Source organism: Gopherus evgoodei, chromosome 1 (genome assembly GCF_007399415.2).
Source record: "Gopherus evgoodei ecotype Sinaloan lineage chromosome 1, rGopEvg1_v1.p, whole genome shotgun sequence".
NCBI classification, from domain to species: domain Eukaryota; kingdom Metazoa; phylum Chordata; order Testudines; family Testudinidae; genus Gopherus; species Gopherus evgoodei.
In genome coordinates, this window is record NC_044322.1 from 228480219 (window position 1) to 228491859 (window position 11641).

An 11641-nucleotide genomic window follows, 5' to 3' on the forward strand; every position below is an offset into this window, starting at 1 on the left:
AGGGGCCAGATCTGCTGCTGATGTAAATCGGCTGTAGCTCCTTTTGAGTCAATGAGAGAGCTGCCCAGTTGGTGTACATCAGCCAGCTGGCAGTCTGGCCTCATTGAGTTGCTTTCACATTAGTTGAGTAACTGGGCCAATTAAAAGAATGCACAGTTCCTTACCTAGTCAGCAGTAAATGGAGAGTCAGGAAGAACCTGAATCAAAAACCAAGGATTGAAACTTTGGAATGTTTAAAATCTGAACCAGAATTCAGATCAGTATTTTTGAACCTTTCATCCTACTGGAGTCGTTTCCTTTTTTCTGCAGGATGGAGTATGGGACAGGAATGGCAGGAGGAAACCACACAGTACAGAACAAATTCATTCTCCTGGGATTTAGCACCCTTCCCAGACTGCAACACTTGCTATTCTTTGTGTTTTTATTGAGCTACTTGATCACCGTGACTGGAAATCTCCTCATCATTCTCCTCACGTTGGCTGACCCTGGCCTTCACACACCCATGTACTTCTTCCTCAGGAACCTCTCCTTCCTGGAGGTCTGCTACATATCAGTTACCATCCCTAAAATGTTGGCCAACCTCCTCTTGGAAGATAAGACCATCTCTTTCATTGGCTGTGCAGTACAAACCTATTTCTCTTTTTTCCTTTGTGGGTCAGAGTGTATTCTCCTGGTGACTATGGCTTACGATCGCTATGTTGCAATATGCAGGCCTCTGCATTACCCTGTGGTTATGAACAGGAAGGTGGCCACTGGACTGGCTGCTGGATCCTGGCTCACTGGTCTCCTCTTGTCCTTCAGTCACACCAGCGTGGTATTCACCCTACCCTTCTGCAGATCCCATGATATAAATCATTTCTTCTGTGACATCCCTCCACTGCTGAAGCTGGCATGTGGAGACACCTCCCGCAATGAAATGGCTGTCTTCATGGTGGCTCTGTTCTTTGTCTCCTTCCCCTTTGTGCTAATCCTCATGTCCTACATCAGCATAATCTCCACCATCCTGAAGATGCCCTCAGGGGCGGGCAGGAGGAAGTCCTTCTCCACCTGCTCCTCACACCTCATGGTGGTGATGCTGTTCTATGGCTCTGGTGCCATTATGTATCTGAAGCCTAATTCCTCCTCCTCACCAGACACAGACAAGTTTCTCTCTCTGTCCTACACGGTCCTCACACCCATGCTAAACCCCATTATCTACAGTCTGAGGAACAAGGAGGTGAAGGGCGCCTTCTGGAGACTCATGGGGAGAAAAAGGTTTGTTGAATCATAGAATTGTAGGCCTGGAAGGGACGTTGACAGGACATCTAGTCCAGTCTCTTGCACTGGGGCAGGAATAAGTATTCTCTAGACTATCCCTGACACATGTTTGTCTAACCTGTTCTCAACCCACCTTGCTCCCCATGACAGAGAGGTCCACAACCTCCCTAGATAATTTGTTCCAGTGCCTAACTACTCTTACAGTTAGGAAGTTTTTCCTAATGTCTAACCTATATCTCCCTTGCTATAATTTATGCCATTACTTATTGTTTTGTCCTCAGTGATTAAGGAGAACAATTTATCACCCTCCTCTTTATAACGACCTTTTACATACTTGAAGACTGTTATGTCCCCACTCCATCTTCTCTTCTCCAAACTAATCAAACACAGTTTTTTCAATCTTTCCTTTTAGGCTGTGTTTTCTAGAATTTTAATCACTTTTGTTGCTTTCCTCTGGACTTTCTCCAATTTGTCCACATCTTTCTTGACGTGCAGTGCCCAGAAGTGGACACAATACTCCAGCTGAGGCCTTATCAGTGCTGAGTATAATGGAATAATTAATGCTTGGGTCTTGCTTACAATACTCCTGCTAATATATCTGTAGCAGGGTGGTTACCCACTTCTGCCCTTTGGGGCTTGAAACAACCCTAGGAAAGGGCTATGACTGGGGCAAGAAGCCTGGGCTGATTGGGGGAAAGCAATTCTCAGCTATGGCCATGTCCCAATCAGGCCCAGCTGGCCGCTATAAGAGGCAGGAGCCCAGACAGTCTCTGTTTGTAGAGGGAGATGAGCCAGGCTGCAGGGACCTAGAGACAGTGTACCTGAGTAGAGCAGGGCTGGAGAAAGGCAGAGGAGCTGGGGAGCTTCAGCCTGGAAAGCCCCAGGCTGTGGCCTAGCATAAGGCCAAGAGGTACTGGGGGTTACAGGGGGCAGCCCAGGGTAGGCAAAGGCAGCGGGGCCAAACCGAATCTTTGCCTATGATGAGTGGCTGATATTACAGTCTGCCCCAGTGAATGGGGGCTAGATGGAGACTGGGCAGTAGCCAAAACTGAAGCAAAGTAGGGATTATGGGTTCCCCAGGCAAGGGAGACCCAGATTGGTGGGGTACTGCCAGGGGGCAGCACTCCAGTTAAAAGGGCACTGGGGTCCAGGGAGGGACACAGAGGCCAAGAGGACAGGCAGATCCCTGGCCTGCAGAGGGCACTCCTGCCTGGAAAAAGAGCTAATTCCGAGAAGGCATCAGCAGCCAGGAGCCTCAGGGGTGAGTCCGCCTGTATACAACATCTGAGAATGATGTTCACTTTTTTTGCAACAGTATTACATAAATTGATTTATTGTAAACATATCTGGCTCAATTCTTTCTCTTCAGCAATGAAACTCATTAAGGTCCAGCTTCTGATCTTATGTATATGACTTTAATTCTGGAGTAATACAGTGCCACCAAAGTTAATGGAGTTACTAAAGCAGTGTAGGAAATGCTTTTCCCATCCCAAAAAATTATTTGAGATTAAAAAAATCTATCCTGAAACAGGATGAAAAGCTGAAACCTGAAAAAAAAATTGTGAGCTACTACTACTAAATACTAATGAAAATTGATTGTGTTAGTTGAAATATTTTGATAATATCAAAAAATATATTTTGACATTTGTTTGTTATTTTTGTATAAATTAACTAAAGTTTCTAAAAGTTTTTCTAAATAAACAAGTAATGTTTTTGAAGCAGAAAATGAATGTTTCATTTAAAAAGTCAAAATGAGACTGACCTTTTTTAAACTTTCAAGTCTGTTTGAATCAGGAGTGCTGTCAAAACTACCCCTTCCCTGAAAACAGTTTTGGTTTTAATAAATAGGCATCTTCTGACAGAAAGTTTTGTTGTCAGATTCCTGTCTATCTTTAGGAGATGGGCTAGGGTAAGTCTGGAGGTACAGTAGTAACAAGAATTCACTCAAAAGTCTCCCCATAGGCTTTAGCTCTTTGGTGCAGATGGAAGTTCAACAGCTAAAGGCTGTGGGGAGACTTCAGGTGCATTCTTGTAATGATAAAATAGGTTGCGTCTTCCAAGTAATTAAGGGCGGGAATTGTTAATTATTGGTGTTGCATTGGTTAGTTATTTAATTGATTATTAGAGTGAGGCAATTTTTGGGGAGGACAAATAATTTATTTGCCAAAACATGAAACTTCCTGCCTATAGAGCCAGCCCTGGAGCAGGGAAAGAACTACATTTCCCAGCATTCCCTTGGCCACTATCAACAGGAAAGAGAGGGGGAGGGAGTATGGGAGCTGAAACCTCATGCTGAAGCTTGCTGTGAATGGAGAGCTCACTGCTAGAGCAGGGTGGCTCTGTGAATGGGGAACAAGTGTGCCCAAGGAGTAGAAGGCTTTGGTCCAGATATCCCCTTCAGAAGACATCCCCAGACTGGATTAGGGATACTGGTGTGACCTCACCTTGCAGCCCCTAAAGAAGGAATTGGGTGGACTAAATGGACAGTGCACCTCTCTATCTGAAGCCTAGCAAGGGAGGTACGTGGATCCCACTAGAATTTAAAATGAAAAGTAAAGGAGGGGAGGCTCTGCTAGGGGATTTCAGCAGCTTTAGATACAGTACCAGGCACGTAGGAAGATTTCCACTTCTGAGCTAGGGAAGCAGAAATTGACTTTTCCTTTCCAGATTTAGCTAATATTCAGAAAGGGAATCTAGCACCTGCCTTCCAGATTTGAACACCTCAAAATTCAGGAGTGCTCAAGCTCAATTTGGGCAGCTGTTATTTTATTTCTCCCAAATCAAATATACTGATCCACTGTAACTTGCTGTAGAAAAAGTAGGATAAAATTGAGCAAGAAATGCTTCCTAGTGGTTTTTAGGACTGGAAGTGCTATTTTCAACAGCCATTGCTTTTTTTTTTTTTTAAGTTGTATTTGTTTAAAAGGAAGACAGTGATATCGCATTGGCAAATTCTCCATAGAAACAAATAGTGGAACAAAAAGAATAATAAAGGCACCTCAACTTTTCCTCATTTACGGAGAGCAGTCTTATAATATGCATCCAGATATCTTCCAATCACACAAGCTGAAAATTGTTCCACTTTACTGCAGTTCTGTAACCACGTGAGAACTAATAATCCGAGTTCTGTGCACATCCAAAATTCCTGCTGAATGACCTGCCCTGGGACCAAGTTACTAGTGACCCACGGCTGGGGTGGAAGGAGGGTGCAGGTGGGGGTGGGGGGCAGAGCCCAGGACTGGGGCAGAAGGAGGTATGTGGGTGGGGGGGTACTGGTGGAGGAGAAGGGGGGAGCCCAGAGCTGGGGCAGCATGGGGTATGTGGAGAGGAGAGCTGTCATAGTATAATTCCCAAATCTGGACCTTAGCGTCCAAAATATGGGTACTAGCATGAATTCCCCTAAGCTTAATTACCAGCTTAAATCCTGTACTGCTGCCACCAATCAGGACTTACAGTAGAGTGCCTGATAGATTCTGGTCTCCCCCAAAACCTTCCCTGGGGGCCCCAAGACCCAAATTCCTTGAGTCTCACAACAAAGGGGAATAAACCATTTCCCTTCCCCCTCCTTTCTTCCTCCCAGCTCTTTCCTGCCCTGGGTACACTAGGAGATCACTGTGATTTAACTCCTTGAAACACAACACAGAGAGATCAGGTTTCTCTCCCCTTTCTCCCCCTCACCCAGAGGCAATACAGATTCAAGCTCCGTGAATCTAACACAAAGATGAAATTTACCTTTCCCTCCCACCAAGTCCTTGGGGAATACAGACTCAATATCTTAGCATTAACAAGGAGTAAAAAATCAACTAGGTCTTTAAAAGAAGAAAGTTTTAATAAAAGGCAAAAAGAGTAAAAATAATCTCTGTAAATTTAAGATGAAATATTACAGGGTCTTTCAGCTTATAGAAAATGGATAAACAGCCTTATCCAGAAAAAATACAATTTAAAATATTTCCAGCAAACTACACATTTGCAAATACGGAAAAACAATGTAAAAGCCTATATTGTCTTTCTACCGTTGTACTTACAAATTGGAAACAGAAGATTAGAGAGCCTGGAGATTTGTGTGGTCACTCTCAGAGCCCAGAGAGAGAACAGACCAAGAACAAAGGACCCACACCCAAACTTCCCTCCACCCAGATTTGAAAGTATCTTGTTTCCTGATTGGTCCTCTGGTCAGGTGTTGTTTGTTAACCCTTCCCAGGTGAAAGAGACATTAACCCTTAGCTATCTGTTTATGACAGGAGCTCAGGGCTGGCAAGTGGAGAGGGGGAGAGCCCAGATCTGGGGTAGTACGGGGTGTGTGGAGGAGGGAGCCCAGGGCTGGGGCGGCAGGGGGGTACAGGCAGCCAAACTTTATTTTGCTTGGGGCAGCAAAAAAACCTAGAGCCGACCCTAAGTGTAACTATTCATGTATGTGACTGTTCACTAATGTGACCAAGGGCTTCATAAGAAGATTCTCAGTTAGCACCCCAGAACTGGTCACTAGCACCCAAGACAGCAGGTTTTAACCAGCGTGACATAGATTTGAAAAACAACCTGCATCCCTGAGCTGTGCAGCACTGAATTGTTCTGATGGTTCTGCTAATAGCATGTAGACCATACTTACCCAAGGGGTAATTCCACTGCCTAGAGCGGACTTAGTCCGGGAACAAATCTGGCCACCTGATGTTTACACAGAACTAACTGGATTCCCCTTGTTGCCCTTTGGAGTTAATAGCTGTTTTGTTTCTACCGAGGAAGAATTGCCTTGGCCTCAAAGACATTTCCATCACTTGCTACTCTGGAACCCAAGGGGGATGGATGTTGGAGGATATTCCTCTTGTGAGAATGAAGTCATGCATCAATTGTGCTACACATAGTGAGACCAGATCCCCAGCTGGTGAAAAATAACATAGTTCTATTCAATTGCATGAGGCAATGCCAATTTACATCAGCTGAGGATATGGGTCAGCAAGTTTTGTTCCTCCTGTTTGGTCTATCCTGCAAGGTCTCCTTTAGTTGCTATAATTTAACATTAATTTCAAATTAGCCTTAAGCACCACTAAGAAGTCCTGAAGCACCTCCTATCTCTAGGCATTGACTGAAATGGGCCAAATTCATCCTGAATGTAATGCTGTCAATTCCAGTGGTGCTACACCAAATGGGCCCACTGAATTTTAACAATCCTTTCTGCAACCTGTTTGAAGTTGAAACTCCTTTTCATGATCATGGCAAAGACTTTTTAATAATGCCCAGTGGGACCCATTAATAGTAACATCCTTTCATTGTGCGCTACTTAGCAAAGCTTAATTTTGAAGGGATAAATTGATACAAGTTATAACTCAATAACATTATAATAAAAGTTGTAGCAGATTGCTGACTCACTACCACGGTGCATCCTGCTGGTCCATCCAGGTATTAGCTCTTTTCCAGCCCCAGAGCACCTCCTGCTGGCCAGTGTGTCATCTACTGCAAGCCTCTGTATCCTTCCCAGACCTCAGTGCCCCTTTCCTTTGTGGTGCTGCCCACAGCAGCACCCCTATACTCTGGGGCTCCCCCTATGCCCCCCTTGCCTCAGTGGCTACTGCCAGTCATCATCCAGACCCCTTTCTCTGGGGCAGACTGCAGGCTGTAAAGACCACTCAGTATTAGCAAGGGGGTTGGACCAGCTGCCTCTGCCTTACCTCAGGCTGCACTTCTGCAGCCCCAGTACCTGCTTAGGCCTTTACCAAGGCCTCAGCCTGGGGAGTTGCCAGGCTGGAGCTCCCCAGCTCCTCTTGCCCTTCCCCAATACTGCTCTGCTTCTGGTACCCTGTGGTCCCAGGCAGCTAGGCCCTTCTTGCTCCAAGGCTGGAGTGAGTCTCCTTTCAGCTTCTGGCCCCTCAGCCCTCTTATCAGGGCCAGCTAGGCCCTAACTGAGCTGGCCACACCTGTGGTCAGCTACTTTCTCAGCTGCTTTCACTCTCACTCCCTGTCCAGGGCTTTTTTAACCCCTGTTCTGCTGAAGTGGGGCAGCTGCTCCACTACAAAATCCATATGGCCACTAGATCAGGTAGCGATCAAGGTGCTTAGATACCAAAGTGTTGGGCACCAGAGAGACATCTAAGAGAGACATTTTTTCCCCACTATGTTGATCCCAGTTTTAAGCTGACTGCAAAGCTAAATTTGATATCTTTGATTGTTGCTTGCAATGTTGTTGTAGCTGTTCCAGGATATTAGAAAGACAAGATGGGTGAGGTAATATTTTGTAGTGGAGGAACTTCTGTTGATGACATCCTGCTCTGGTTTCCATTCCCTTTCCACCTCCACTATCTTCCTCTCTGTTGGCTTTTCACCTGATCCTGAGACCAACTGCACCACACAGCATGAGCTATGTCCAAATTGAAATAAGACTGAAAATCTAAAAAAATACATATTGTCCGTTTACAACCATTTACAAATTTTTCCTTAAAAGGCACATCTGGAAACCCCACATATATTTCACATGTATCAGTCTGTGGTGCAGCAATGAGGTTGCACCGGCCCTGGAAACACGTCTCTAGTCTACAGGGAAACATGTCTTAATTAGCCTAGGGCTTATGTATTTCACCTCTAGCACTTTCCCACTGCTCCCTGGCCCTCCTGTGTCACATGTGTCATTATGTTCAAATCTTCAAAACAGTGCTGAGAATCCCCTCTGAGCAGGGCCAGCATAAAGCCTTCTCCACCTGCCTTCCTCAGGTGTCTGGTTTATTTGCCTTGACATCTTTGCCTACCTGAAAACCAACCTCCAGCTCTCCATTGGGTCTGGATTTCATGGTGCCTGTTCTCTATTCCATGGTGCCTCTACTGATGAATCCGATCATCTACAGCATAAGGAACAAGGAGACCGAAGCTGCTCTGTGGAAAATCACAGCATTGGAAGGGACCTCAGAAGGTCATCTAGTCCAACCCCCTGCTCAAAGCAGGGCCAATCCCCAAATAGATTTTTGACCCAAATCCCTTCCTCAAGGACTAAATTTGCAACCCTGAGTTTAATAGGCCAATGTTCAAACCACTGAGCTATCCATCCCCTCAATCCAAATGATTGGATCAAGATGGAGCCAAGGTCTAGGATGGACAGATTCATCAGGAAGATATACCCGGGAGTGTTAGTGCTGTGGAGAGTTGATAAGGCTGCTTGGTGTTGCTGTTCTTGTAACTCACATGTCACTGCACGAGAGGGAATGCAGCTTGCTGATTCAGCCGACCTCGATATTGTTAATAAAGAAAGACCTCAGGCTTGATTCGGTGACAAAGGCGCTTGGCCTGGTTTTTTGTCAGCAAAGCATGTTATTAGTGCCCCACAAGAGCTAGAGGTGCACTAACACATGTATGCCTGTGCCAACGGTACTGGTTCAGTCAGCACACCAGGATGCTGTCCCCTCAGCTAACACAAAGATGCCCCTCTTATGACTTTTCCTTTCATATACTGATACACACAGGTGCCGTATTACACTCCAGATGTTGTTAATTACCACCCTAATTCTCACAGCTGCTAGTCTGAACAAAACACCCTCATCCACTATCCTGTCATCCCCTCCTTATCTTTACGAGGGGTCAGTGTGTTCTTGTACCATCTCTTAGGAATGCATTTATGCAGTTACTTAAGAGGGCTGAGTCTTTTTGTACCATCATCTCTGTTCAGGAAAGTGAATATTTGGTTAGCTGACACCTAGTGTGTTACTATTCTGCTAAGCCCAGGCCTACTTTGGTTCACCCCATCAAGTATGTGGAGGATTCCAGCAAGGCCTACATACGGTGGTGACACCCTTGATGAACCTGCTCATCTACAGCCTGAGGAACAAGAAGGTCAAAGAGGGCCAAGCTGTGTTTACTCAAGGAGCCCCTGGGCACTTGACTGTGTTTCTAAGATAGGAATTATATAAAAGTCAAGGTGTAAAATGTTCCAAAGCATCTAAGTGACTTAGGAGCCAAAGTCCCATTTTTAAAAGTGTCAAGAATTTTGCCCAGTGGCAGTGAGTGGAGAAGGCTCTACGTGTATGTGTTTGTGTCTGTGTGCATGTGTGTGTGTCTATGTGTGTGTGAGAGAGAGAAGACAATATACAGTAAGGAGGTCACTAGAAAAGCTTTGGCCAAATAGCTGTACCAGCAAACCTTCTTAGTGTAAATGAAGTTTATGCAGCTGGTAGAACAGTGTTTACCCTCAATAATGCCCAGTATAGAAATGTCATCCCTGACTGTCATTGCTAAAATGGCAAAACTGACCAATGTAGATCTAGCCTATGTCTGTTTGTTTGTGAGATTTCATTAGAAGTGTCCATTTCTGAGTCTTTGCTTTGAATGTGTATCTGCTAGTGAATAAATTTGCATGAAGGGGTGTGTTTTTGTCAGTGTAACTTATTCTGAGTCTGTTCCTGAGGGTAACCAACGTGTATGTGAGTTTTATATTCCTGTATGTGTGTTTGTGAACATACATGATATGAATGTGCATTAGTGAATGTATAATGCCATGTATGTGTTAGTGAAGTATATTCTGTTTTTTATGAGTGGTCATTATTGTGTCTGTTTCTAGGTGTGCATGGTTGTGTATTTAGGAGTGACTATTATTACACTGCTCTACAGCCAAAATGCTTCTGAAATAAATGTAGTCCAACTTTACTAATTCTGGGTCACTGAGAACGAAAATGATGCTTACAATTGTTGATTGGCTCTAGTTTTCAAGATATGCTATTGGGTCAGTATATACGACACATGACTGGGGAATGGCGGAGGATAAGTGAGTTATAAAGCGAAGGGATCTCAATTTAAACCAGAAATGACTAAAATACATCTTTGACTAGATCTATGAATAAATCTATGACTGGGTTTGGACAGTACTTGCTTTTTAGGCAAAACAATGAATGATGCAATATGAAGCTGGTATTGCATCATACATGATATGAATTGCATCCTGTTATTCCTAGAAGTCAGGGATGATGCAATCATAACGAAGCTTACATCACTCTGCTGAACAAATTGCCCTATATCAACTCTAGAAATCATACAGTGTCGTGCTCTCTTTATTTGTCAGTGTTTGATTTTGCAAAGGGACACATTTCTGTTCAGCCAAAGTGAGCAGAGATGCCTCGTACTTGTGTGAACAGTGCAGATAACTTCTGCTATGTTTGTGGTGAAGTGACTTTTGCATCACAAAAGCGCAGTATAACCACTATGGTTAAGAAAGCCTATCACCTTTCTTTTGGCTGCAGAATTGGAGATCAGGACAAGAGGTGGACCCCACACATATGCTGCAACACTTGTGCAACAAATCTTGGCCAGTGGTTGAACAGGAAAAGGAAATCTATGCCTTTTGCAGTGCCAATGATTTGGAGAGAGCCAACAGATCATACCAGCAATTGTTACTTCTGCATGGTGCCTCCAGTTGGGAAAGGTGTGTCAAAGAAGAAAAAGTGGACTGTGCATTATCCAAACATTCCATCAGCTATACGCCCAGTACCCCACGGAGAAGGACTGCTGGTTCCTGATGCACCAGAATCATTCTCACTTGCGTCAGATGAGGAAGAGGAAGAGGATGAAACTTCTGGTCCTGAACCATCAGTGTCACAGGACCCACATTTTCTCCCATCCTCCTCCTCTGAACCACACCTCATAACACAAGGTGAACTGAATGACCTTGTCAGGGATTTGGAACTACCCAAGAGGAAGGCAGAGCTGTAGGGCTCCAGACTACAGCAGTGGAATCTCCTGGCAGGCTATCAGGGCAAATGGAGCCCATCAATGCTTGCAGACTATTGCTGCACAGTGACAAGAGATGCTCCATTTAATAAATACAAGAGACAAGCTAAGAAGCGCCGAGCAGACACTGAATAGGACTAAACTATGTACATAATAGTTTTTTGCCTTTTGTTTCATAATACATTTTATTTATATAACCCTTTTGCTGATTTCTAAAGTGTTACATAAACAGGACAGGTGAAATATTATCATGTAAAGCAACCATAAACACATGAAAAGACCTAGGTTTACAATTTATGATTAAAACTCTACTATCTACACAATATACATAGACATAAAATGCATAAACTTAAATATCTTAGAAACAGTAGCCAATCAATTGTTTTAATTGTCATATTTGAATTCAGCACATCAAAATACATAATAAATATCACATTTTATCTCTGAAGCAGATGACTTCTCAAAAATTGTAGACCAGTGTTATGTGTTTGTAGTTGTACACGGGCATTAGCAATGGCTGAACAATGAGTCCCAGAACCACAAAGGGTCTTCAGCACCTAAACCCCAGATTTAGGAGCTTAAGTCTCAGTTTTAGGTACACTGTGATCCAGAAAACCCCTGCCTGGCTGCCACCTAACCATGTAGGTGCTAAACTCACTCATCGCCTCAGGGTAAAAGTTCTCCAGGC

The 11641-nt window shown here is 44.2% G+C and overlaps 1 protein-coding gene across 1 annotated transcript; it reads left to right on the top strand.

The window, feature by feature from the left end:
• Positions 1-310: 310 nt before the first annotated feature.
• LOC115646835 (olfactory receptor 10A2-like) lies at positions 311-1343 on the top strand. The gene has a single exon (XM_030553207.1). It carries the CDS (start codon positions 311-313, stop codon positions 1268-1270), a length of 960 nt encoding a protein of 319 aa, XP_030409067.1. The 3' UTR covers positions 1271-1343.
• The last annotated feature ends 10298 nt before the right edge of the window (positions 1344-11641 follow it).

Bases quoted from the DNA above. Each gene is read 5' to 3' on its own strand.
- LOC115646835 (XM_030553207.1), top strand. From the start codon at position 311: ATGGAGTATGGGACAGGAATGGCAGGAGGAAACCACACAGTACAGAAC.